The sequence below is a fragment of the Pungitius pungitius genome, chromosome 13, assembly GCF_949316345.1.
Source record: "Pungitius pungitius chromosome 13, fPunPun2.1, whole genome shotgun sequence".
Classification (NCBI taxonomy): Eukaryota; Metazoa; Chordata; class Actinopteri; order Perciformes; family Gasterosteidae; genus Pungitius; species Pungitius pungitius.
The window spans coordinates 10,950,062-10,977,990 of NC_084912.1; the positions used below are offsets into that span (position 1 = coordinate 10,950,062).

The 27,929-nt window shown below is 42.7% G+C and overlaps 1 protein-coding gene across 18 annotated transcripts in view; it reads left to right on the top strand.

Annotated features, from left to right (window-relative positions):
* LOC119214513 (neurexin-1a-like) overlaps positions 1–27,929 on the top strand; it is a 206,128-nt gene that overhangs the window by 114,822 nt on the left and 63,377 nt on the right. For 14 of the 18 annotated variants that reach the window (XM_062566562.1, XM_062566565.1, XM_062566563.1 and 11 more), the window contains one exon: positions 17,648–17,829. In XM_062566562.1, coding sequence (XP_062422546.1) covers positions 17,648–17,829 — 182 coding nt within the window. Of the gene's footprint in view, positions 1–2,665; positions 3,769–17,647; positions 17,830–27,929 lie in introns of those variants that run through there. The other 4 variants (XM_062566576.1, XM_062566577.1, XM_062566574.1 and 1 more) reach the window with 2 other exon arrangements.

The following is a 27,929-nucleotide window of genomic DNA, read 5'->3' on the forward strand; positions in this document are numbered from 1 at the left end:
GTGCACTGTGGTGGTTGGAGTCCTAAGTGAGTAACTACTAGAGACCACTCATGTCCATTTATTTTATTTTGCTCTCCAAGAGACTATAACCCCTAAGACCAATTTATCTCTTTTCACGCTGATACCTTACTTCAAGGGGGTGTGCTCCATATTTCCCTGTTTGCTGTTTAAGTAACTCTCCGTGGCATTATTTAACTTTTCATTTTATCTTCAAAAGAAACACAAAAACACAGATACTTAGATCCAAAAGGGGACTGTGCTTAAACCATCACATGCATCAGAGACTAGAACAATCCTTTGGGGCTTAACTGGAAACAAAGAGCTGTAGTTGGCTTTGTGTCAAGGAGACATCTTGCTAACTGGAACACGATAGAAAAAACTAAAACTTATCTAAATGGTATGTAATGGTGAAAGGATTTGTGGCCATCTCTCTGCAATCATTTGGTGCAAGCAGATCATATCTGTAACTGAGTTGTAGTTAGTTTAGGCTTATATCCCAGATGTTTGCTCTTGTGCAGGCACAAGGAATTTAGATGTGAGTGTTTTCCCTTCAGCTGCTTCCATGTTATCTTGTTTTCTGGCTTTGCATACTTCAGTTATTGTCACGCCAAATCAGATCAAAGTAAAGATCAACCACCTCAAGGCTTAATGGTATTACGGTCCAGGTGGTTTTATAGGAAATGATTAGAATCAGACTGATATATCTGAGCAAAACTTTATTGTCTGAATATATGAATGGATTCATTACAGACTTTTAGTAATACACTTATAATAACATCTTTGCCTACTTATATTTCAAACTCCAGCTGCTGGCTATTTGGTAAACCAGTATACCTTTTGTGTACTTCATAGTTCCACCACTTGGGGGCACAAACTAACAAGTAACTTAGGTTGAATCTGTTCAGTGCCTCACTTCACAGGCTGATGGCATTTACTTAAGTTGCCGCATACCAACAAAGCGTTTCCACTAAATACCCGGTGGGAACTTGTAAAAATATTAGAACGTGAGGAAGCATTACTCGTCCAGTTCTTTTCCTGCAGTCTCTGGTTGAGGACAAAATAAGTCTGTTTGTTGTCCTTGTCAAGCAGCCCTGATAGATTTGCTTATTAGGTGTAATTATGCAAATTGCACTGCTGATAATTATCAAAGTGTAAACACATTCTGCAGGAGCATTTCTTTTCACCAATGCAAATGAGAACAGAGCAGTGGTTCATCAGGTGGCTGCACCAGGTTATTGGGATTTTACAAGGTGAGAACCGCAAAGTTGCCTAATGTGAGCAGCATCTGTTTTGTACTTCAACCGCATTTTGCTTCTGCACAGGAACGCAATACCATTTACAGAGAAATCCTCTGTGCTCGTCTCAGATGGCAGACTATGTCTCTCCACTTATGTTGATTTCATAACAAAGTTACTGCTCTTATTGCTTGTTTCGCCAAATTCACACTACAGCAACCATGCATGCGCTAAGTAAAGAGATAAAGAGCAATCTCCCTTCAATAGTTTCATTTAACTCTTCCTCATCCGAAGGTGTCTGTCATTGTCTTCCTGTGAAAAGACATCAGAGAGGGACACATTATCCCCTTGTGTCACGCTAGCTAAGTTGGCTTTCCTCGGGCATAAAATGGCTGTGTATTCCCTGTAAACCGCAAAGATCAGCTCAGCAGTGCTTACGGCCGTTTTTTGGCCCCTCCAGCTTAGAACAGCCAAGGGGAGGATGTTGAATCGGCGGCGTGCAAACAGAGGCAAGGCACACTGCAGCTGAGCCTTGTGCTCCCCAGCCCTGAACTCTGAACGCTGAGCACACTTCCCAGCTGAACCGGATTGTGTTTATCAGCAAGACTTTCATGTCCACATGTTCTCCACATTCCCGTAACCCCGCGCTGCGGTCGGAGCCTGTGATCAGCATCCCCTCCCCATGCGAGAAATGATCTTTTATTAGCAGGCGAGGCAGACTCTCCCAGATGGAGCACCCTCTCTGCAGGCAGTGTCCACACTGCTGTGCATGCTTTGTTCACATGCTCGTTTGTGTTTATTTGATTTTGTGTAAGGGAGAATTGCCTCTTTGAGCTGCAGCATCATCACTCTTCTAAAATCTTGCTAGCGACCAACGGCGGAGTCCAGTCAGGAACCTACAAAAAGCTGTTTTGCCGGAGGATGGAGAGGCAAGGATTGTGTTTGACTGCTTGGCTTGACTTGTTTTGTATCCGCAGGACTATTAACTTACAAATTCCCCAGATTCACAGAGAGGGAAAAAAAAATCTAGGAAGGGAGACAGAGAGTGGTTTAAAAAAAAAAAAACAGTCTAGAGTAAGAGTAGAAACAAAAATGAATCCATTCTTGGTTGCTTTCTTTCGTCCTTTTACTGCTCGTGAATGTCCACGCGGGAGAGTGGATTGAAAATGACTGAACGGGGGGAGCAGGGGGGGGGGGGGCTGTGAGAGGATCCAGGGCTGGGGGACATAGCTTCAATTCCTGCTATTCTGTCTAAATAGGCTCTTCCTCTGTAATGCACTCAGGCTCCAGTGATTCGCTGTGTGGACGCTGGCCATTTGCATAGCGGCTCGCTCTCTCTGCTGCTTCCTGGCTGGCTGTCGAGGCTCCCCCTCCCTCTGCCCTCCTCCTCCTCCTCCTCCTCTCTCCTCTCCTCTCTCCTCTCTCCTCACTCCCCTCTTGCGCACATCTTCTGGAACGGCGCTGCCGACGCTGCCCTTGTGTGATTGTGTGTTTGTGCCCTGGGCTGCTCTCTCAGGTGCTGTCTTTGCGATCGCTTGGTCTCGGTGGGAGCAGAGATCTCGAGACGGGGGGAAAGGCGTGCAGGCGCTACTTGGCACAACTTACAGGCACAATCACGCCGTCTCCCGCACTCTGCTGCAGCTGTCCGACAGCGGGGAAATGTGACTCGGATTTAACTATGTACCCATTCCTCTGGACGTCCTTTGAGACCACTGCAGGCAGGAAGAGAAGCGAACACCTGCCTCGATCTTCTGAAGAGATTCACTTGGCACAAGTGCCATCAGTCTCCACTGAAGTTTGTGTTTCCTGGCAATTGCATGTTTGGGAATATTAATGTAGTTTTTTTTTTTTTTTGTTGGAAGGTGTTTCATTTTGAGAAAGCTTAACAGAAGGATAAAGAGAAACAGAGAATAGCGGAACTCGGGGAATCGGAGCAAGCTGGGATTTCTCCATTTCTGTTTGAGGTTGCCCTCATTCCTTGATTGATTGCATCTGATTGTTTCCGTATGATGATGTATGATACCGCTTTACTTCCCTGGGCGCTCTTGTGGATTTCTTAACTCTGTGGAGAACAGCAAGAGGCTCTTTTTTTCTTTTCTTCTCGCAACCGACATCTTGTGTGGTGTCCCCTCTTTGCTTTTTTTTTTTTTTTTTTTTGGTTCTTTGCCTGCGGATCTGTGCGGGTGCCTCTTGGCGAAGTGAATTTTGGCAAGGTGAGAAGAATGGGTCTGTAGGGCTCACCAAGTTCCACCTTGACCTGAAGCCTCATCTGGCAACTCAGGGAAGATGTCCGGGGGCTGGTGGACACAGTTTTCTCCCCTGAGGCCGGTAACAGAGCCCCTAAACCGGAATTCAGCCTCACTCCCCCACCTGGCCTTGTGGATCACTGCCCTGGCCCTGGGCTTTGTGGCCGGCTCGGAACCTGGTGCTGTGGAGAGCCTCCACCACATTCACCTCTCCCATGGAAACAAGCGTCACCATATTGTGCCTATTGCCATCCACAGATCACCTGCGTCCCTTAGAGCAGGGCACAGTAAGTATTTCCTTGTCTCACCAGCAATAATACGGGAACAGTAACTTCTTCGGATGTTTTTTCTTTTACATTTCCTTCACTCTTTCGTTATTGTTGCTGATTTGAGTTAAAATACTATTTGACATTGTTTATTCCGTTGTGTTGAAGAATACCCCTCCCTTGACGCGTGGTTCGCCTAACTCACATCCCCTGTTTCACGGTCTCAGCAAAGTGCCCTCTGTCTCCTTGTCTGGGATTAGCCATATCCCTATCTCCAGATGCCTCCCTGTGTCCAGATTAGACAGGATTAGAAGGCTGCAGCGCTCCATGTTGCCCCTGGGTGTTTGAAAGAGACAAAGATGTGTTGCCTCGGGCTCTGCGGGGTGACGAGTCGTTCCCGGACTCTGGATGTGTGGATGAGGCCTCTTCCCCCCTGTTTGGTACAAAGGTCCATGACAGGGAAGTGAATTGAGAAGAATCTCAAAAATGAGGAGTTATATAACCTCTGGCCAACAATTGGCGGTAGACTGCAGTATGCTCTCCTCAATACAACATGTGTGAGAATGAGTTTAGAAATACCGCAGTTTTTTTTTCCCCCTTTACTCTGGCGGTGCTTGTATTTTTTTTTGCCTTGCAATTTTTACCTGCAGTTGTGAGCGATGCTAATATCCAGGATTGAATATATATATATATATATATATATATATATATACACAGAGATGACCAAGAGATGACCAAGATGACCAAAATACTCTTTCTTTACTCCTCATACTACCCAGGCATTTTTAAGTGACGTAATCACTACTGGTGTAACACTGACGTAATGCTGAGCTACTCTGCCTTTCATTGAGGAGACAATGCTTCAACACATTGCAGTACCTTTGTACCTGATGAAGTCTCTAATATTGAAGTTTAAAAGTACAAGGCATCGAGTTGTCAGGGATGTCTCCATCGCAGAGCAGCGCTGTCCCTTTTGAAGATGTGGTTTTTTTTTTTACCGAGCAGCTCAGAAACTTCGCTGGTCCCCCGGATCACTGGGCACATTTAGACTTGTATGAACAAGGGAGTCGGTGCTCTTCGGCGATGAGGAGGGCGATGGGGAGGCCCGCTGAGACAGAAAGAGAGTCAATTAGGCCACTCTTTCGTGACCTGTCCCCCCCCCCTTAGGATCTCTGGGACATGTGGGGTTTTCAGGCACTATCCAAACCCTAATATCATTGTTTGCGCTGCTGCCTTTACTGTGCTGTTATTATGAAAGATAAAGTGGGAGGCGGGACCTGGGGGGCTAATGTGCGGGTTTCTTAGTAACATGATTACATTTTTGGTTGAACAGCGCACGGAGGGTGCATTAATGCAAAATGGGAGACATGCTGTTCCACATGGTACCTGGCTCCAGGACAAAGCCTGCTGTGGTAAAAGCCCCAGTGTTGTCTTAGCTGTGCTGAAATTGGTTTTATTTTCATGGGCTTGTTCCTTACATGGGGCGTCTTTTCACAGCAGCAATTAAGCATGCACAGCTCAATGTTTTCAAGGAAATGTGTGAATGCAAGAGCCAAAGCCCCCCAGGTTCGATTGTGTATTTTTAGCAGTGTCTTTTATGCTTCATAATTGTAATGTCTATTTAATAAACAACAAAAAGTTTTGCTCTCGCTCTGCCCCCACGGTTCTATCTCGCTCATAGCTTTTGGTGTCACTGCCAATGTTAGAATCTAATCCTATTATTGTCACAGTGCATTTAACATTGTCTCAAGTGATTAGACTAAACAACGCTAATAGAGGGCTGACAGTTTGCTCTATATGGAAATTGCCTCCATTTCATTAAAAGGATCTTTTTTTCCTTAGTATGTAGCTAAATTAAACTATTAACTCTGGCTGCCCCATCAATCCATTTTTCCAAATATCTTTCACTCCGCCAATTCCAGTAATTAATTTCATAGGAAAACAAACATTACCCTGATAAGTATCAGAATACATCAAGAAAAAAACGTGATTTGTCTCCCTCTGTATTGAATTTGTATTCCTGTTGTTGATTTATGTGGAGAGAAGAAGAAAATTACCATGGTCAGGATGTATGAAATTGAGTTGGAGTGTGATGCATTGTTTGTTTCGGGCTTGCAGTAATGAAGTTCAGACAGTATCAACTCTGAGGAGTAGACATACCATTCATCATGAATAGATACCCAGAGGTGAAAGTCCTCTTTCACAGAGATGGATCGCATACTTGCGATACCAGACAACTAGGTTATCATATTATTTTCACCCCCTGCTGTTCTCAATCGTTGGCCGTGGATTGATGAGATTATCTAACCAGAAGAAAAAGGTGTTTTAGAGTTTAATTAATCGATCTTAAGTGGTTAATGAGGAAGGATTTCTTTAGACTATCTCCGTCTAACTTTTGTTGGTAAATGCACAAGATGCTGATCTGCAATGCTCACCGTGTGCTCAAAATAAGCAGAACCTTTCACATCCTCACGTTGTTTTCACTGGTGTCTGGATATATGTCATCCTTACACAATCATAACCCATTTGTTTACTAAGGGGGAAGTAAACCTAAAGATCCATCTGATATACTTCACACTTCTCAGTAAAAGCCCACCAGAGAAAATGAGGAGAGAGCGAGAGAGAGAGAGAGAGAGAGAGGAAGAGAAAAAAAGTGGATATTGTTGCGTTGCTGCTGGTGTGTTGCGGGCTTGTATAATATAATTACTCCCATGTCTCTGAGCTGATGTCATTCCGTGATAGTGTGAGGATGACAGTATCTCTGCTTCTGTGAGGCAGCTGAGATGATAGCTGCCCTGATAAGGATCTGAGTACATGTTCCCTCAGCTCTAAAGGGAGCCAAGGCAGTTATTGACCCAGGAATGATAGTGTGCAACATGCAGTCGTTTGATTCTCCTCCTCCTCTCTGATGTGTGAGAACACAAACCTCCTCTTTTCATTTTTTTCTGTGCATTTAAGCTCTTTAAACTACTTGCATCTTGCCCTTCCCTTCTCACTGCTCTCTCTCCCTTCCTTCATGCTCTCTGCACTCCACCTCTTCCGAAGCACTCAGACCAGCCCCGTGCTCTCGGCCCCCTGGTTGGTGTACCGAGTTCATCCAAGCGGAGCGAGTTGGCAGCGTTTAGCGCCTGCAGTGGTCTTTGTGGTTTTGGTGGTGACAAGGCTATGCGTGGCATGAAGGGAAAAGAGACCTGACTCTGCATGCGTTTGGCAGCGACGGGTCAGCTGAGTAATGTGTCTGGTTGGGATTACAGGCTCAGAAAAGAAGAGAAGGGGAGAGAGGGGGGGGGGGGGGGGGGGAGAAAAAGACCCCCTTTGTTTGAGTCAACATGCTCAGGTCCTGGTTGAGGTTTAGTCAGGGAGCTTTTTACCCATAAGCCACTTAGTGAATCATCATCAACATTTACACTCCTGGCTAAAAGTATTTCTGTAAAAAAAAAGAAAAATTGTTTGCTGGTTAGGGTCTGTGGAGAAAATGCATCATCTTACTCATAAATGGGAAGAAAGTCATCATGCAGTCGACTGAACCATTTTGCACTGTGCAATGTTAATGTGCAGTTCAGCAAAACACGTTTTGTGTTTTGTATTGGGACAATTCCACTGGAACGCACCAGATGCATAAAAATCATTAGATTATAAGATATGTTTTTTTCAACAACATGCCAGATAATCTAATTTATAGAAAAGAGGCAAATTTATATTCAAGCAGAACTTGGATTTGATTTATTGTACACATTAACTATTGAGCGTTTGAACCACGGCTAGATTATTGTATGCCAACATTGACTGTAGAAAGGGAAAGAGTGGAGGAGTGATGCGTCTGTGGTGTGGGTCAATGTGTTAAAGATGGTAATGGAAATAGTTCTCTGCAGTCCAAGCTGATTCATCCTATCAGTGCATCTCTGTTTCTCAGGAGAGTAAGAAAAGAAACAAATGAAAAAAAGACTAATTGAAATACATAAAGCGGAAATCAGAAATATTACACCCCGCGTTTTTGGTATTTCATTTTAATCTAATCTGAAATGTGTTCAGTTGCGTTGGTGACGCCTCATTCCCAGTCATCATAATGATGCAGCAGCTATCTCTGTGTCTGTAAAGCCTCTATACACACACATTTATTGCATATTTACTCACAAATGCACAATAACTTACTGCACACACAAAGCACAACCCTCTCCCAGATCATCCTCCATCCATTTAATCACTTTGATTCATTGTCAGAAGGCTGTGAATGTGAGTAGTGGAAGTGATGTGCATATTTGCCCATGGTAGAGGTTTCATTTATATAGTGAGATATAATTGGCCAGTTAGAATAAAAATGTCTCAAAGCAAAATATGCACTTTAAATAAATAAAGAATTGTCATCCGACATACGGTAGTTACAAGAGTACTGTTAGAACTGCCCTAAATGCACTTATTGGGTTTTGAGAAAGGTCAAAGGAGAAAAAAAAAAACTGGAGAGTGGATTATTTTTGCCTTCTCAGCCTGATAAGCCCATACGCAGGGGAAGCCGAAAAGGTTTCTCTGGTAGTCAGCACACAGAAGACGGAAATGTACAGTATGATTGTCATTGATCAGCTGATCAATAATAAGTCCTTTATTACTTTTCAAAAGTCTGTGGGGGAAAAAAAGCGTCTTTCTGATCTCCTACATCAGTAGATTGACAGTATTATAATTGTTAGGTTTCAAATCATTACCTAACCACTTTCCTATCATGTATCCTGGATTACTAATGAAAATAAAAGGTTTAAAAAAGGAATGCCTGCTGGTTACAATAAAAGGCCTTAATAAGATCCAACTGTAACATAACTATTCTTTTTTGGCAATTTACAATCGCTCACCTGCAGCAGAGTGGCTACAGAAAGAAAGCAGCCCCCTAATCCACTCTAATAGGATTGTGTGGGATTTCACCTTCCTCATTGCTCCTTCCATTTCTTGGTGCCTCAGGTCTTCTGGCATGGGCTGATAAAAACACGCCTACCTTGGTGCAAGCTAATATAAGCATATTTTCTGCAACATAGTGTAGAAATACAATACATACCCACGCACATTTGTTTATTTTTGTATGTGTTGGTAGATACATGGCATCGGTGTGAGGAGAAGGACAACGCTGCTCTCTTAAGGTGCTCCTACAGGACATTGCTTCTTTTTAAGGAGGAAGCAGAGCTGTATACGAAGCTATATTGAAAAAGGCTGTTGTGCTACTCAACAAAACTCCCTCGGAAAGTCAGTAAATATGTGTTATTTTCTTCATATTCACGTTCTTGAGTCGTTTTTTTAAAGATTTGCAGCTCATTAAATAATATCTCACCGTTTAGTAGAGGCTTACTTACAAAGTCAGGCTTCTCAGCAATAAGCAAAGTAGATGATTAATCTTGCAATTAAGACCAAAGCACGCGTTTTCTCTCCTGGGTACGGCTTAGGAATAAGCAGTAAAAAACAAACTTGTTGAGGAGTCTCCACTCAATGGTGTTTTCCCTCACACACAGTGGTAGAGATGTGAATATATTCAATATTTTCAAAGAAATCTGTACTGCGTCAGTACGGTCGGTTGTAATTGCGCAGGCATAGTGTAGACTGCTATATCTTTATTTTCTTTTATAAATAGCTCCAATGCATGATTGTGCTCAGTAAAGAACATCAGCTCTATCTGATCATGAAGCAGCTTTTTTGTGAGAGTCGTGTTTGTGCTGATGCAGGTTGGCTGCATTTGGTGATGGGCAGCCAGAGTGGTCCCCAGTCTCAGATCAGAGCTCTGGCCCTGGACTGTGCTTTCCGCCTCACTTCCACTCTGTAATTATCCCCCACGTTTGTCTTTTTCAGTAATTAGAACTGCAGTCATACTGCACATCTGTTGGCTCCCTAGTAGAGAATACAAGAGCGTAAAGAGAGCATTTGGAGGCTGTGATGTTTGGTTCATTCCATGCAGAGACGCACTGAAACTAAATTATGCACTGATATTTTATGGCATGCAATCACTCAAAGAGGCCTTTTAACTGTGAATGAAAAGAGCAGAGAATCGCCCGATGGTTGTTGTTTTTTTAATCCAAGTTTAACTTTGATATGTGTGTTTGTTGGCACGCTAATTGAACACTGGATGCAGAATAATCTAATCAACACATTGCTGGCAAACAAAATGGCTGACCCGAATTGAGAGAAAGGGAGCATTGAGTCTGAGGAGTAAATGAGGCAAGTGATGATGAGAGAGTAAATTAGAAGCTGTCGATACTGTGAGACACCTCTATCAGAGCCAAGGCTGTTGGCTGGGGAGGCAGATATGCAGCTGGTCGGGGTAACAAAGGGCCCGTTTGGAGTATTGCCCCATTAAGACACTGGGTCTTGTCAGCTCTGTCTAGATGGGCAAGTCGGCCTCACAAGGCAGGGGCTCATGTATCACTCAGGGCTTCGTGGAAGTGAGCATGGCCCAGGAGGGGGCAGAAGGGTGGACTGAGAATCACGGGCTTTATATTACTGGACCCCGGAGGCAGAACTTTACCTCAACCATGAATTGATGGATTGATGGTTCCTTGCCATGAAGGGTGAGGGTCGTTGGTGTGGCTACCCGGGGGCTACGTCATGGGGGAGGGAAAGGTGGATCTCCTCAGAGCAGTGTGAGGATAAAATATGCCAAAGTACTGCAACGTCTGTCTGACGAAAGGGAGCACACACTTTGGTGCCGATGTTGAACCAAATTTCGTCAGACATTAGAATCTATGACCTCATTAAAGGATATTTGGCCACATTTTAATTTGTATTACTCCACAGGGCAATTTGACAGCGGTTTTGATGTGCCACAATTACTCAACTACAGTACGTGACACAGCGTTTCCGCGGGGCACACCCCTGATGTACTGGTAGGGGAAAGACATTCCATATGGGATTAATGTGTGCGCACGTATCGCTGGATAGCATTTTTTCTGGTAATCTAACCAATATATACTGTATATATTTATAAATGGTTAATTTACATAGAATTACAAGAGTTATGCTGATACTGCCATTCCCAATTTTAAACTACTTTCTTGTCATTACATTACAAATCTTTCTCTCTTCTCTTATTCTCCCCCTTTTTACCAGTTGACATGATGGTGTTTTTTACTGGCCTTGAGCTTTGACTTAAATGCTTCTATGTTTTCTCTCTCCGTTTTTATGATATTGTGTCGGTCCCATATTTCCAATATGCGCATACCCTCCAATGAGGATGACCAATCATGGGGCAGGCCGTAATGCCCCACTTTTAGTTCCCACTTAATTTAATTACATCAAGTTAAAGCAGGGAGAGAGGATTAATCCTGTGCAGCTTATGAAGGCAGGTTGAAGACACTGTCAGCTGTGCTAAGCAGAAATGCTACAGTGGGATTGTCTTCATTAGAAGGAGTTTGAGGCGCATAGGTCACAGGATATTGTTAAAACTCTACTATAGAAATAAGCTAATTAAAAGATCTGTCCAGTCTAAAGACCAAGGGTACATTTCCTCCGCTTTGTTTTACATCCACATTCAGTTCCACTTCATCATTTCATCCGTCATTTACTTAATTATCATCAGTTACTCTAAAATTGCTATTATCGAAACACATTAAAACACACATACTTAAGTTTACATTGATTGTGCTCTGTATGTGCCACTATGCTCCGACTTATTAAGCCAACAAAAAATTAAGCAGGCAGTCTGAGCTCCTGGTTGATTTAGCGCCTCTGTCCCTTCTGCTTTCTGCTGACTAAAAAGAGAATAGCTCAGCTACAGCCTTCTGGTAAAAAACGGAAGGGAGGATTTATCACCGAGAAATGAAAGGGAGGAGAGAGAAGCGTAGAAAGAAGCAAAGCAAGGTGGCAGAGTGTGCAGTATACAGCTTTTTATGTGATGAGTTAGTTTCATGACTGAATGGCAGCGGTTATACACTAGCTGGCAAAATGGCTCAATTTCCACTCCCTGCACAATAAATGTTTTGGCTGCCCATTATAGCAAGGGGCCAATGATGTATAAAATTGATGAGTTGCTTGCACAATGCAGTAAACCTTGCCCCTCACACAGAGTTGAAGTGGTCAAATGAGAAGTTTATTTTGCTTTCAATAGTATGTTGTGGAGGATTGTTCCAGCATCAACCTGTGATGAAACCTTTTCTCATGCCAGCTATTGCTCTTCTAACTGCCTATCCTATTATAAGGGAGGCAGTGGTTTGTGCTGAGAGGGAATTAGGACAAGTCAACAATCCACAGCCTTTTTGGTCTCTCCCGACGGGCCGCTCACACACCAGTGGAGAAGGAGAATTGCTTTCAAGAGGAGCAAAGCTTTGGAGTGATTTTTAAATTGTTGAAAGGGGCCATGCTATACTGCAACGAAACGATGAACAGATGCAGTGATAAAGATTGGGTGGTGGGGGTTGGGCTTAGCCCCAGGGGTTTGTAGCTGTGTCCACCTTACCTTGCCGTCCAGTTTTCATTGTCCAGGCCAATTTTCTTCCTCTGTGCCCACGGGTCAGACAACCAGAGGCTGTGCTTTAACTGCTGACTCCAAACAACCGGAAGACCAATTGCACTGAACTCATATTTTCTGAGCTGCTGATTTTCTCTGTCCTTAACTATTCCCACGTACAGAGGCTGCGGTCAAAGGTGACAGGCAATTATTCACCTGCCGCGTCAAAGCGTTCGGTTGCTGCTACAAAATTGACAGTTAACTTGAGGGCGAGTTTTTCCAGCAGAGCTCATTTCATTTTTGTCGTTTCTAATGTAATTCCTTCATCAATAGAATGTTCAAGGAAACATTTTCAAATCAAGGTTTCAGTATTTGACAAAGCATAGTTAATGAATGAAAGTCAAGAGCAAATAGACTTTTGTAAAAGTAATGTACCGCATGGTCCCTTTGCAGTGCCTCCCAATACAACATACCACAACATATCACATTTTGAAGGCCTTTTCAACATGTGAATATTTTGCATTTTCATTCAAAAGAGTCAAAGCACAGAACGAGGAATGTACTGTTTCACAATAAGCACGAGGTGACTAATTTCAAGGAGCCAATGAAGGCTCTTCTAATTCGGTTAGCATGGGTGAGATAACATAGTATGCTAATGTGCTGCTTTGATGCTAAGAGCTGCATTGCCAAGTGGAAGAAATGGTTCCTTGACATTAGGTGAACAGCCAACGTAAATGGCCGCCAACCACAGTGCAGTCTGGCGATGGTGGAGGTTCACCCCCCAGCCTGCAGCCACATGTGGATATACTTGGAATAACAACAAAGAAAATCCAGCTTGAGGGAATTGCATGAAAGTAATACTCTGCCGACATATCCTAAAAAATACATTATAAGCTCATGATGAGGATCAGTAGGTGTGCGCATTACTTGTTAAAGGAATGTAAGTAGCGCAGGACACAACTATAGGCCACCGCACTCTGCATCCCAGGTGATTCTTCATATCACAAGCTCTCTCTCTCTCTCTCTCTCTCTCTCTCTCTCTCTCTCTCTCTCTCCTTACTTTGGATCACTTCATTAATTTCCCAGCATGTTGCCAGAACACCACACTGCCACCGACCGGAAAACGAAATGTCACCTCGCCAAACACAAAGCCCCACGACAGGAAGGCACAGTCCGCCTCTGGAAAATGCTCCCTGGTGTACAGGAGAGATGTTTTTAATTCATAAGCATCAGCGCATGTGTGAACAAATCTGAAGTAAACTGACACAAATGTTCACAGTATAGTGGGGAAAGTCGTTGCTGTAGGTGAATATACAATGAAAGGTGTTGTTTTGATTCAACTACATAATACATTAAATGTTGCCAAATAATTTTCACCACAGTAACAACACAATGGGGTTGACCCTTTAACAATTTTATATTTATAATAAATATGTTTACAGAAATTAAAGTAATTGATATTACGAAATGTCTTCAAGATTGACGGAAGTGTAAACAAAGCCCTCCGCATGTTGTAAAGCACAAAGCACAAATTATTTCCTACTTCCATTATTGTTGGAAGATATCACAATGATATCATGATGTTTGAATATTATTTTTGCAGGAAAAAATACTTGTGACACACACACACACACACACATACCTATTGTAGCAATTGATGTGTTTATATATAGACAGGTATCACTGTTTTGGCATCATTATTTTGGATCATGCGGTGTGATGCACCATTTAATTACAGACAGAAGCTGTGTGAACGGTGCCCGTATTTTCCTGCCTCTATTATTCACAGCCTCGTAATCGCTGCCAAATCAGAACATGCAGCTAAAAATAAGGGAAGTTTTAACAGTTTTGCTATAACTCCTGCATCTATTTACCACTTCATCTTTTCAGTCAGCAGACCATAAAATTGATCCAGAAGATAAAATATGGCGAGAAGGATAGATCAGGATATTAAAAAAATGTGTCAAGTTGACTCACAATTTTCCCCTTTCAACACTAAATCTTTGATAGGAGCATTGATAGAGACGACTCCTTTACTAGATACCGATAGTGTTTTAATAGACAATAGTGTCCTCATAAGTCACTAATGATTTCTCTGCAACCTGAGACAGTAATCCAATAGACCTCATTAAGCTTGTTTTAATTGTACTCCTCCTCCCTGAGGGGGTCGCAGACCAAAGATAAACCCAATGATTTTATGCTTAACATTGTTTTGTCCTCTTAATGTTTTGGGTGTGAACAACATGGAGCAATTCATACAGATGTTACGTATTTCTCTTTTAGTTCTCTTTTAGTCACAGATATGTCGAGCTTTAATACAAGTTTACATCCATATACAGGACTTATACAAGGTATATAGACCTAAACAAACATATGGATATGACAATAATCGACTAGAGAAAATTGGAAAAAAAAGAAAAACGGATCCATGGAAAGGATCAAAAAAAAAAAGAAGCTATTTTGTATCTGACTCGTCTATTTTTGCACACCAGTCATTACGGGAATCCTTGGCACCAGAAAGAGAGAAACGCAAGTGCAAGGTGCTGAGGGAAAGCGGATCCATAATGTCATTTCGCCTTTTCATATTTCCATCACAACTATGTAATTATGATTGGATTCCTCCCCAGTTTCTCGGCAGAGGTGGTAATGCGAGGCTCGTTACGCCGGCCGCCTTGGAGGTCGGAGGAAAGGCGGTCGGGGAGAATGACCTTAGCTGAGCAGCACGGTCACGCAGGCTGCTCGGTTTGTTAATCTTAAGCGGCCCACAACTGCCACACCGGGTGCTTTCCTTTGCTCACACCTCTCCGCCTCCTCGTTTGACAGCGCTGAGCAGTTTGCTGTTGCTCCTGCTGGAGAAACGGATACAGAGAAAGTCATATGGGGCATATCAAACTCTCCTAAGGGCTACTTTCCCACACACCTCTTTGACAATATACATTTCCAAGAAAGCGGAGGGTTTTGATCTGCCAATGTTTATCTCCTTTGATGTTAACTGAAGGGAAGCCGGGCTCTCAGTGTAGTCCAACGCGAGGACAGATGAATTCATTATCCCTTAGCAGGGGAAACTTGTGGTTGAGGAGTTCATCCTGAAGGTCTCATCATCTGTAAAAGTCTTGAAGTAAGACGTGCAAATAGCTAAACGCATAGCTGAAGCAGTACAAATAGAATTTCTTAGGTTTCGTGTAGCGTAGAGCTCTTAGTATCACTTAGTAGCACTTTGTATCTCAAACTCCCCGCGATATGCCTTGATCTCGTCCTTTCATTATTCTTTTTCATTAAATATTGTACAGGGGATGAATAGGGGAGAAATGTAAGCACTTTTCGAATTAACAAGACAACAAACGGTATTAAGTATTTCCAGGACGCCCCTGTATCTAATGGCTACAACGTATCATGTCGTCCCCAGTGTCCCGGAGGAGGACACACATACCAAATATGGAGCGAGTGCATAATTACTCGTGCTACTCGAGTTGCTGCTGATTTGATGCCACTGCATAGCGGTGTAGGTGTGCATTTATGTTTCTGCATGCGTCTTAATCCTAACTGGTCCCTCAAGGGGTTTATCGCTGGTCTAGTGTGCTTGTATGGATTTCAGCCTTACCACTAATCGATAAACATTACTATTTTCACTTCCTCAGTTTTCTTTTGGACCCATTTAAATAATCTACTGAGTAGTTAGTTGAGTTGACCTTTAGCTTCTTGATGTTTTTTTTTTTTAGGTCATCAAATGTAAATAAGCTGTCAGTGGGATGAAGTGGGTGTCAAATCTGTATGAATAGAGCGAGGGGAAATGGACGCTTTGGGGCCCAGTGCGTTCCCACTCTGACATGGTTTAAAAGAGCTTAATTATAAGAAGCTCGAGCATGGAGCAAGTGTTTGATGACTTGGGGGGAAACTCGGAGACAGTGACAACAGTCCAGCTACATGAATTGGAGATTGCTCTGCGAAGGGGCCAACATCAGATATGCATTAGTGGAACAAGGCAGGTTTTCAGCTGTAGCCGCCAGATTTCATGAAAAAGAAATGATGCCTGCCTCGGAAATATATTACACATAATTTAATTTCCCTCGTAGAAGTCATGAAGCTTTATGATGTTTTATCCATCAGGCGAACAAGAGTGCTCACTGTGTTTTTTCATTCATGTTTTACAAATTTGTGTTGTTCTTTATGAAAACAATAAATTCTGCCGTAGATCTGGATGTCGCAAACAGCATTTGTTAATCACAGTATTGTAAATAAATGATTCAAATAGTTTTGGCTAATGGTTGACATCGTGTTTTGGGAATGAATGTGGGAAAAGGAACTTGAGAGCAGAGTGATGCGCTGTAATTATTGCACTTCGAAGAAAATTGAGACAAAGGAATACCGACATTAATAAGTAAATGCAAAATATATCGATAGTTTTTACATTCTACAGTAAGAATGGCTTAGGCTGTTCAACTCCCTTTTCCCCATGCATATTAACGTGCTCGCTCACTCACTGTTTCTCCTTCTCACTCATACACACATGTGCGTGCATAACAAACTAGGGCCATTGTCTAATTTTTCATGAAGATAGCTATTTTATGCTAATCTGACAGCTGCATTTATTTTCATCCCTTCTCACAAGCATTTATTTCCCAGTCCCCTACTCATTCATTCCAACTAGCATGCAGGTATACACACTCTGTTCCACATGCAACAATACGTTTAATATCCGAGCAGAAACTAATTGAAACTCCTAAAGAAGTCTAATTGGAAAGAAAAAGGCTCTTATTTGATGGTAAACCTGACCTTATTCAGGAACCTGCTCCCCCTTTCTATTAAGCACTTCCTTCATTTGGTGATATTGACTTATTTTCAACCAGCAATTTGACTAGTTCACCCTAACAAGGCTGAACAGCTGCGTGATTAGAACAGCTCCATCTCCCCGGCCATGTTCACACCTTTCATACGGCTCCGACAGACAATGGGCTAATGCAGTGAGACGGTGGGGTTTAGAGGTCACAGGGAGGGCATAACTGGACCAGTAAGTCAATAACGCTGCCTTTGAGGCTGCTAATGAAGCGCAGGAGACGGGGAGGTGCCCGTTTTGGCATGCTGGTTACCTGGGCACCAGGGACATGACTGCAGATCCACTAGTATTCATATGTGTCTCCCCCGTCTAGAGGTGAAGCGGGCAATAACAAAAAAAACTGCTTAATTGTGGAGCTTTATGGGGGGGGGGTGTGTGGAACCAGTACCTGCCTCCCTCATTTCTGCAGAATTTTTCCATTCTCATGAATTGATACTAGTGTACTCAAGCTCTCAGACGGGGCTGAGAGCTGTTCAAGAGGAATGTGTTGCTCGCTGCTTTGCAAAGTCATTACTCAGCACAATGAAACACTTCACACCGACGCTGCATCCGCGCCGTGTTGTGTTCAATCCTCGTACATAATGGAGAGGAGGAATAAGGAGCAATAAACTCTTAATGTCTTATATTTATCTCTGCTTTTTTCTTTCTTCTAGCGGGAACGACATACATTTTTGGGCGGGACGGTGGACTGATCACATACACGTGGCCGCCGAATGACCGTCCCAGCACCAGAGCGGACCGGCTGGCCATTGGCTTCAGCACGCACCTGAAGGACGCCGTCCTGGTGAGGGTGGATAGCTCCTCTGGTCTCGGAGACTTCCTGAAGCTGCACATCGTAAGTCAATCACTGTTTAGTAGTGATCTTTCAAATGCAAGTGCGGTCAACTCGACTAACCACAGTGGAATGTAGATTTATAATATTAGGATTAAGGTCCTAAAAGAAAGTTGCAGTTTTTATTGCAAATGTATCTATCCTTCTATTTTTTGCTTTTCACACTGATTTGCAGTGGATGAGACCATTTTTCATTCACCAATAAGAATTGAGCAACAGTTCAATCACAACCTGATGACACGTGATGATTTTCCGTAAGGTGTGAGTTTGCTCATTTTGTTTGTGTTAAGAAGGAGCGCCTCTTGATCCCCTCATCCGGTCTTCGCTGTGTGTGCAGGTCGAAGTGCAGACATGCTGGTCTGTTGCATACAGCGCATACACAACCTGGATACATTTTATTTGACCACATCCCCTTCCTCTCGCTGGCACCCAGTTACAAATGGAAACCCCCATCAGCACATGGAAGTTGGTGCTGTAGTTTTTTTTTTTTAAATACATTTTTATTTAAAATGATTCATCTATCATTTATTTATTTTAGTTTTAGCTCAAGTAGGAAACATCATTTACATTGGAAGGGAAAACAAGTGTTATCAACTCAAGCATTTGGTCAATGTAAGAGAGAGAGACGCTGCTAAACATACCTGGCCATTGCACATTTATGGTGAATATAAAATTACAAAGAATACAATTCCTTGGTATTCCAAATAGGAATAGAAACCTTAATCAAGTGTCCTTGATTAAGGTTTTCAATGTTATCCGCATTTTCAAAGGCATGTTTCTTCTGAACATTCAAGCTCTTTTTCCCTTCCATGTTTTTCTATTATATTGCCGCGTTACATACCCATGTCCTCCAGTACAAACGGAGCGAACTGACCCTCTATCAACTCGTTAGGTTGGAAAAAAATTCCCCCTGTGCAGATAAAGTACGTCCTGGTGCTCAGCCTGAGCTTGTGAGAGTGGACGAAGTTAATGTTTGAACATCCCTGGCGATATGGATAATATTGTTTCTGCTGTAACAGACGCAAGTTTCACATTCAACCAAAGCAAATGTAAAAAACAGCTCAATCGGTAAGCTGAATATGCGCGCTGTGCGTGTGGCTGCACACATGCACACATCCCGGACAGACCAGCCTCCAACACATGACTACACTGATGCTGGCCAGGAGCATAAATGAATATTGCACACACACAGACAGAAAATTTCCAGATCAGCACAAGCTCACAAACATGAAATTGGTCTTGAAGTTTGCCTCAACCTCGGCTGCCCACACACCGATATTCACACAGTAAGCACACGGTGACATAAGGAGGCCTGTCCCGAGGCCTCAGAGCGGCCGTGATGTTGGTCATATGAGACGGCTGCGTACTTTCTCTGCATGCGTTTGCTTTTTTTAACCCCTAGTTTTTATTCAGGGGTAACCGTCCAATTTAAACGGATTCAACCCTTCTCACGAACGTCATTCATCACCAATTTCCACCCGGGGGGGGGAAAGAGGGGAGATGTTCAAACGAACATAAATTGCAACATGGGTGTGAAAGTCGGATGTCCTCTCTCAGATGTTCAAGTGCTCCACAAAGACCCTCGTGTGTTCTGCAGCTTTCTAGGCTCCTGGCCGCCTGCATGAAACACCTGAATTGGGATGAAACAGACAATATTTTCTCTTTGCTCTTCTTTCATGCGAGTGATGAAAAATGTCCGCTCTAACGATTTGCACAGACAGAGCAACTTTGTTAAATTAAATGGCACAACGGGGCTTTGCTGGGTAGCTCATCCCAAAGCAGCGCTGAATTAATATACATACAAATTTGCTCACTTGCTTGTAGATCACGCACACTTATTGCTGCACAATTCCCCCACTTTTGCGTTTGATTTAAATATCATGCGGAAATTAATTTAAGCCCCTCTGACCAGAGGTGAAGGTGAATCCCTAGGATTTCTTGGGTTTGCAACTGTGCACTGCAACTTACTATAAAGCTGTGGCCTGGAAAAGGAAAGGAATGAAACACGGCATACTACTGATGAATGTTAGAGGTTAAGAGACATGAACTACGGCAACAGGAGAGGTGAGAGAGGCAGAGATCACACAGCTAACAGGAGATGCACCTGTATCCCTGTAAATGAAATGTGCAGCATTCCATTGACATTTTATGGAGAGGAAATGTTGATAAGGCCTGTTCTTACAGCAGAGGCAATGTGTCGCCCACGTCAGTAGTCACTCTGAATGCTTCATATTTGTGTTCCTGCACATTAATCCCGGGGCTTTTTGCAATGTTGCATTACATTAGAAATGAAAGAAGTAAGGAAAAAAAAGCATGGAAGCATGAACGGAGGCATGAAGGTCATACAGATTTCTGGCTCATTTTGTTATTTGAGTTGAACAACAAGGCTGTTAAATACACAAACACCACAGGATGGGAGTATATTACATCTTTGAATTCTGCTTTTTCCCCAACGCTATCAATGAAACGCCACAGTCAAATATCTGGCAAATCGTTTTCTGATGAAACGATCGTCATTATGTTTAAACTGTTATAAAATACTTTGTTACAAAGCATAATTGCTTCTGTTATTTAATTGGCATAAGGGTTATTGTTTAAGCTTGGTGATGCAGCCAAATGGAAATCAAATCACAATAACATTATGAAATTGTAATAAACCATCAAGATATGTATTTCACGCTTCTGTCTTCTCCTCATTAATAGCAATGGGAAGGACGGGCTTTACAGGACTCAATTAAACACAATGAGCACATGATATGTTTTTTATGTAAGAATTGCAGAATTTAGTCACATGCAAAACCGTACCTGGTTGCATTGAGTTAAATACCTTTACATGTAATGACTGTGACCCATTTTTTCTACAAGCTACTATTGAGTGAGGTTGTTTTACTAATCTTGGGTAAACTTTATTATTTGCTCAAGTAAAATAGGTATGAAGTGGGACAGACTGCCGATTTCCGTTATTTGATATATAAAAACGGAATTTTTTGTGTATTCCCGAACAATACATGATGATGATGATGATTCCCCATGTTATTCCCCTCATTCCTTCCAGTTACCTCAGCTAGGAGCACACATGTGTAAGGAGGAGTGTATCTTCAGCTGTATGAGATAGGATTAGACCAGATTTCAGCATTTACCCCCCCCTTGCTTCTCCATCCTCTACATCCCTCACCCCCCTAATCTCCTGCTCCCATTTCATGATGACAGGAAACCCAGCGGGGCTTGAAGGACACCATCTCATCTCACACTCTCAAGAGGGAATTTTCTGAGTAATATGTGGAGACCATGATTTAAATGCACCTCAAAGGAATTGCGATCCTTCCCCCGCCTCTCCTTTCTGTCGCAGATAAAGACAATGACTGTGAAGTCAGTGAACCATCAAATGTACGACAATCACTTTCCTCAGGCTCATTACTGCCGCGCACATGGAAGAACCACTAAATTCATAATAAGGCTTCCGCCATTTCTCCACAATCCCTATTACCTTTTCTGAGGTTGATGAGGCTACTTTGACAAGTATCCCACGTGGACTTAAGACTTCTTCTATGGATGACAGTATTTCCTGGTAAAGTATCTAAGTAATCTGGTAGTAATTCATTACATTTGTAGCTGAAAGTCAAATCCAGGGAAATACTCACAATGGCATTATGCAAAAGAGGGAATTATGGATGTGATGATCCTGCGTGTTTCCAGTGCAGTAATCCATACGGAAGAATTGAATCACCATTTACTCAATGTGTGTGTGCCATACCTTCTCTGTTTAACATGTCAATACGTTCACTGTGTAGTTTATATATAAAGTAAGAATGTAAGATATACTTTGATGCTATTATGGTATTTTATCCACCCCCCCCCAACAAAAAACCAAGGGTACTTGTTATCAGAAATCCATCTGTATAATTTTAGGAAGCCATTTAGTCAGTGAAGTGGAGGCTTTGCGGTTGTTGTTTTTTTGTCTTGCTTTGTTGTTGTCAGTGAGCAGCGGTGACAGTGACTATCAGAGGCTCTTCACAGTCTCCGGCTGGGCCCCAAGGAGACCAGTGAGCTCATATTATGCTGGTACTCAATCCCTATTCCAAGCACTTTCTTCTTTCCCTTCGTCTAATTGCATGCATCCCTTAAAAAAAAGCAAGCAATGAAGGCTAAGACAGCAAAGATAATATATTCCATGGAGCGGAGAGGGTGGGAGAAAAATAATGACTTCTCTGGTAGAGCATTGCTCCCCCTGGTCCTCCTTTAGCTGACTGCTAGAAAGGAGGGTATCTTCTGGTGGAAGATACCTTTAATTGCAGTTTCTACTCTCTAACCTATAAATAATGTGATATAGCTTGAGAAGCGACTTCGAAAATAGAAGCTTTCATAAGCTTTTGCAGTTCACCTTTCTTATGCACGATCACAGATGTCATTACGGGAATCCGGTGCATGGTGCTTTGTTGCTGCAGGTGAGATTGTTACCCGGCAGTGGTGCTGCTGGTCTCAGGTGAGAACCAGTGTCACGCTATCCCCCCAACTCCTATTATAACACCTGTCCAGGGAAAAGATCTTATTCTCATGCAAGGCTCCTGCTAAGGTTTCAGCCCTAGTAATTGCCTCTCAGATTTGCTCCCCATGCTTAGAACACACCTGCATCCAATACCCGCAGGATTACAACTTTCAAGTGATGTTACACGGCCAAGACACGTCAATGAGTTATCAGTGACTGACATATATGAAATGATTATTAAAGTACGGCTTGTTTTTATCTTCGGCAGCTAAAACTATACTGATGTTAACCTACCAGTTACTACTTCAAGCACGATGATACAAATTAATTTAAAAGAGATAAAGTACAAATTTCGAATGTACGCAAGGCCCAGACCAAAGAAGCCGGGGTAAAGTACCTTTGTGTTAAAAGCACGGTGTCCAAACAGAGATTGGTTCCCCGTGACATTATTCATATTGAAGTGTCACGCTCCAGTGAACAGGCGGTAGGAGTAAACATCCATCTCACAAGTGATCAGACTTTCCATGGGTTTGTTCCGACACAAGTCACTCTTACTTCTTGGGTTTCCTCAGCTCACTGGTACAATAAGTTAAGACAGCCGGGAGCTGCCAAAATCATCCACTTCAAAAGGTAATAAAGCAACAGAGCATGTGATTTGTGAATCATCAGTAGAATACCACGGATGGTGAGGCGCTCCATCATTTTTTAATTTTCTTCTATTTGTGTTTGTTAGTTTTATTCAGGATTTGAATTTTTAGTAAATTAATTTTTCCCATTCATCTCTTTTTACTTCTTTTGTGGGATCAATTCGTCAAAGAAAGAGTATCTGTAATCGTAGTTGCATGCATATACAGTATATTTTTTTAACTCCACGCTCCGCCACATTTAAACTCAACCAGATGCCGTCCCCCTCTTCCCCTGCGTACACATCGTTTCCCTTAGTACCAAAGGAACCAGAAGTGCCATTTGCGTGTCAGTTTGTTTGGCAGTTGTGGAGGCTAAAGCCACCGTAATGCCGAGGTAATAGCTGACCATGATGAGGAGATAGCAGTGGAAAGGCATGCATAGGGAGCTTCATTCACCTCATGTAGTCCCCCATCGTTGGTTTCAGTCTCACGAACAAGAACGGGGAGCCGACGGTGACTGTTTCTTTTCTCTGAAGAATAACGTGCAGAACTTAAGAATAGTAGTGGTACTTACGGTGGCCGAGAAGGTTCAGACAAATACAAAAGCAACAACACAACCGCAAATGCCACAACGCAACACGAACGCCACAACACAAAATACAAAAGGCACATCACAACTGCAAATGCCACAACACAACACGAACGCCGCAACACGAAAATACAAAAGCCACATCACAACCGCAAATGCCACAACGCAACACGAACGCCGCAACGCAACGCGAAAGCGAAAACGGAAGTAGCTGCCCACGGGAGCGAGCGTATTTTGGAGGAACGCCCACGGGAGCGAGCGTATTTTGGAGGAACGGAGCTGGAGGATGGCAGATCGTTTAAGAAGTAAGTGAAACATAATTCCTTACTTTAACTGTAGCCGCAAGGAATCATGTTTCACTTACTTCTTAAACGATCTGGCATCCTCCAGCTCCGTTGTTACGTGCCGACTGGTTTTTGAACCTACTGGTTTGGCTACGCGTTTAGATGTTATTAAGAGAGTAATCCTACTTGGGCAATGTGCTAGAAAACTTGACAGAACTATGTATTTCACGCTACGCCACCAAAAACCAGTTGTCTTGGCTCACCCTGAACCAAAAGATGTTCTTGCCACTGACGATTTGCAATTTCATGATAAGTAGTGAAATCAGTAGCGGCATTTGACAGCTCGGTTGGCCGACGGCGTAGCGCCGCCGTCTTATAAAGTTTTGCTATTTTGCTCGACTGCGGGTTCGAATCCAGGTTGTGGCGATCTTTTAATAAACGTATGTTCTTTTATTTATTTCTTTATACGTAGCAGTGATGTAGTGCTCACTTATACAATCATAACCGCTGCATTGGATATGGGATGCATTTTGAACATTTTCAGAAATATGTTTGCGACTGTGTGACGGATCAGGTGACCGAGGCAGACAACATCTGCCGCTGTCGGGGCAAAACAAACACGCACGCGTAGCCAAACCAGTAGGTTCAAAAACCCAGTCGGCACGTAACACCGGAGCTGGAGGATGGCAGATCGTTTAAGAAGTAAGTGAAACATGATTCCTTGCGGCTACAGTTAAAGTAAGGAATCATGTTTCACTTACTTCTTAAACGATCTGCCATCCTCCAGCTCCGTTCCTCCAAAATACGCTCGCTCCCGTGGGCAGCTACTTCCGTTTTCGCTTTCGCGTTGCGTTGCGGCGTTCGTGTTGCGTTGTGGCATTTGCGGTTGTGATGTGGCTTTTGTATTTTCGTGTTGCGGCGTTCGTGTTGTGTTGTGGCGTTTGCGGTTGTGTTGTTGCTTTTGTATTTGTCTGAACCTTCTCGGCCACCGTAGGTACTGGACTGGTAAATATAGCATTGATTTCATGTCAGCCGTGACTGATCATGCACAACATCTTGTACGTGAGAGCGAATGGCCTCCTTTTAGTCATAGAGCTCGGGTGATGCACCTGACCTCAAAGAATCAAATCTCATCATCTCCATATTGAGAAGGGACAGCGCTAGAATCACCATTACTCATCTTTCAATTCAAATCATTCCTCAATTTGTTCAAGCTCTTTGCCACTAAAAAGCCAAGTGGTCCATGAAGAGGAAGGAGTGTGTGTGTGCGTGTGTGTGTGTGTGTGTGTGTGGGTGTGTGTGTGTTTGAAACGGCAGGACAATAATGTGTCTTTACTTTCATTAGTGTAACAAATCACAGTGAGTAAAGCTTGTCATTCTCAAAGCCGTACATCAATATATAAATGATGAGCATTCCTCATACACAGCGATATTGTCATGGATAAAGTGGGTTAAATTCCATCGCTAATGTTACACTGTCACGCGTGTTCGCCTTTCTGAGTTACCGGGTTAAGAGCACGGGCTTTCTATTTGTTACGACAATCCAAAGGGATGCATTTAGTTTGTATTCACGCTGCCTTTCCCCTAGATTCTAGTGGGACATGTCCTTGTAAATACATTAGCCCATCAACGTTTTCCCCCATTTCACGTTTTAAGCGTTCCTTATTAGTGTGTGGTTTTAAGGAGTTTGTGTGCGTTTGGGACTGGAGCGCTGCAGCATGGAGTCATGATAGTTGTTGACTTTTGACACAGCTGCCCCGGCCCTCAGGGTGGGATAAAAATAGTCTCACTATTTCTCGCTCCATTGCAGTGAGCCAAAGTACATCATCTCCCAGCTAAGGCATATGGAGTGCATTTATTTATTATTTTCCCACTTTTTCTTAAATATTCCTACATTTTGAATATATTTTTTCCACGTCAACTTCCAACAAATTCATCTCAGGGATAAATATGTTTATGGTGATTGAATTGGAATTGAAATCAAATAAGTAGTATTCCTTTTTTGAATTAAACTAGTAACTAAAGTAGAAATAGCGATTTATTTTTGTCAACCCCGACATAAGGGTCCTTCACATGGTGAACATGTTCGGTTTGGACTGAAGTAATTTAATTTGTTACCGATGTTATGAGAAGAAGTTGCTGTAAATTTTGACCTTTTGATTCACATGTTTGCAGTCAAATATCTACATGTTAGCTCAATATCTGTAAACAGATGTATTCATCATCTGATTGACAGGTGATGGGTTCTTGGGTTAATCCTACTTAGATGCAGCAGGTGTTTGAGTAACATGAATGAAAAGCAAAGTGTAGTTGTTGGTTTCATTTCTTCAATTAGGGAAGTAGACCATCTAACTTTCACTTTCTGAGTGGGGGCGAATAAGCCCAACTTCCACTTTCTGACTTTTATATTCTGTTCAGCCAGATTTATTCAACATAAAAATTATATAAAAATTATTATAATGGACTAGAAAGAAGTCAGTTAACAGCTGTCATGCAATGAACCAAGAGGCTCGAAGCTTAGAAGCTGCTTTCATAGAAAGTTCCAAAACCAGTTTAATCTGGTAAAGAATGGAGAAATATGCACAATAGCTGCGTGTCATTGCAATGTCATCACTCAAAAAGTGAAATTCCTCATTTTAGTTTGACTTTAACACTCAAGGGAAGGCTATTTCCTGAAATAACCTAACAAAGATTTTGAATAATCTTAAACATTAAACTACCACACATACACAGTATGACAACCGGTGCTTAATGGTGTTCACCAGGGTCAAAGAAGCCATGTCTGAAATGACTTAAACAATTACTTACACATATCCCCGGAAAAGAAAAATCTTCTAGCTTGTTTCTCAGCTAATTATTTCATAATTTCATGTTGACGGCTTCCACGGTGCTTTGTGTGAGGCTGCAGGAAATATTAAAACAGACGCCTCGCCTTGTTGGGGTCAACTTAATTACCTTTTTACAGTGCTGCACTGCGCTCATCTCCAGCCCCTTGTGCCTTCCATCGGAAGAGAATATGTTTAGAATATATTTCACATACACGCGTGTTGTTTTTAATTATGTGCTGCCGTGGAAATCTTTCCCTGCATGCCACAGCGGGTGAATTGACGTACTCTTTGTGGCCTAGCGCGACTTTCTTTCTTTTTTCTTTCTTTAATTTGGTTCTGTGGAGGAAAGTGTCTTCCAGGAACAAGAAAAAGATTGCTACATTTTTAGATTTTCTTTTCACCCAAAAAGCATATGAACTCATAACACATTAAGAGCAAATGAGCAGCAGGAAGCTGCAGATGAAGAGGAGACGTATCAAAGCGATCTTGACTGGGATTGGTCAAGTGGGGAACGATACCCGCCTTCAAAGTGCGTCTCGGTTTGTGGGAGAGCAACCACATTGTCTGCAGAAACACTCACCTCCCTCTTTCACTTTTTTATGAATAATGGATACAGTAACCCTCCCTATATCCTCCATAGCTACCAGTCAATGATAGCCATGTTCAACTGAGAGACAGAGATTTTAACTTTAAGTTCATTCTGAGCAGAACTTGACATTCAAGATAAATATTATTATTATTATTATTACGTTACTGCTCTTCGGGCAGTAGCTGAAAGACACAACTCTGGCTTGCATTACAGCCGAGGACTCTGACAGAGCCCCTGGTCACAGACACATTGTTCCATAGCCTCATCAAAGGGATTGTGTGTGCGCGTAAATGTGCACATGTGCAAAAAAAATGTTCCTCTTCCTCTCCGCTATAATAAGAGCTGTGCTAAGAAGGCCGGCAGTGCTGCGTGTGCCAGGGCAAACAGCCCATGACGTGTCAGCAGCCTACATGTGCAGTGCACCTCTTACAGCAACATCAAAGGGACAGGCGCACGTTGGTCCTTTGTCCTCTTCTATCCCTCAGGTAAGCACATGAGGTGGGAAGAGCACCCGTGGATCAGTGGCCTCATTCTGCTCACTTTATCATCCATGCAGCGCACTTTACCTCAGTAGAGATGTTGCAGGGAGAAGGTTATGTTTGTGTTGCAGTAAATGATGCATCGGTGTTAAACTTTAAAGCTTATTCCGCGGGGGGGGTCTAAATTGCTGCTACGTTATGGTTTGGTTTGCTCTTCCCAGA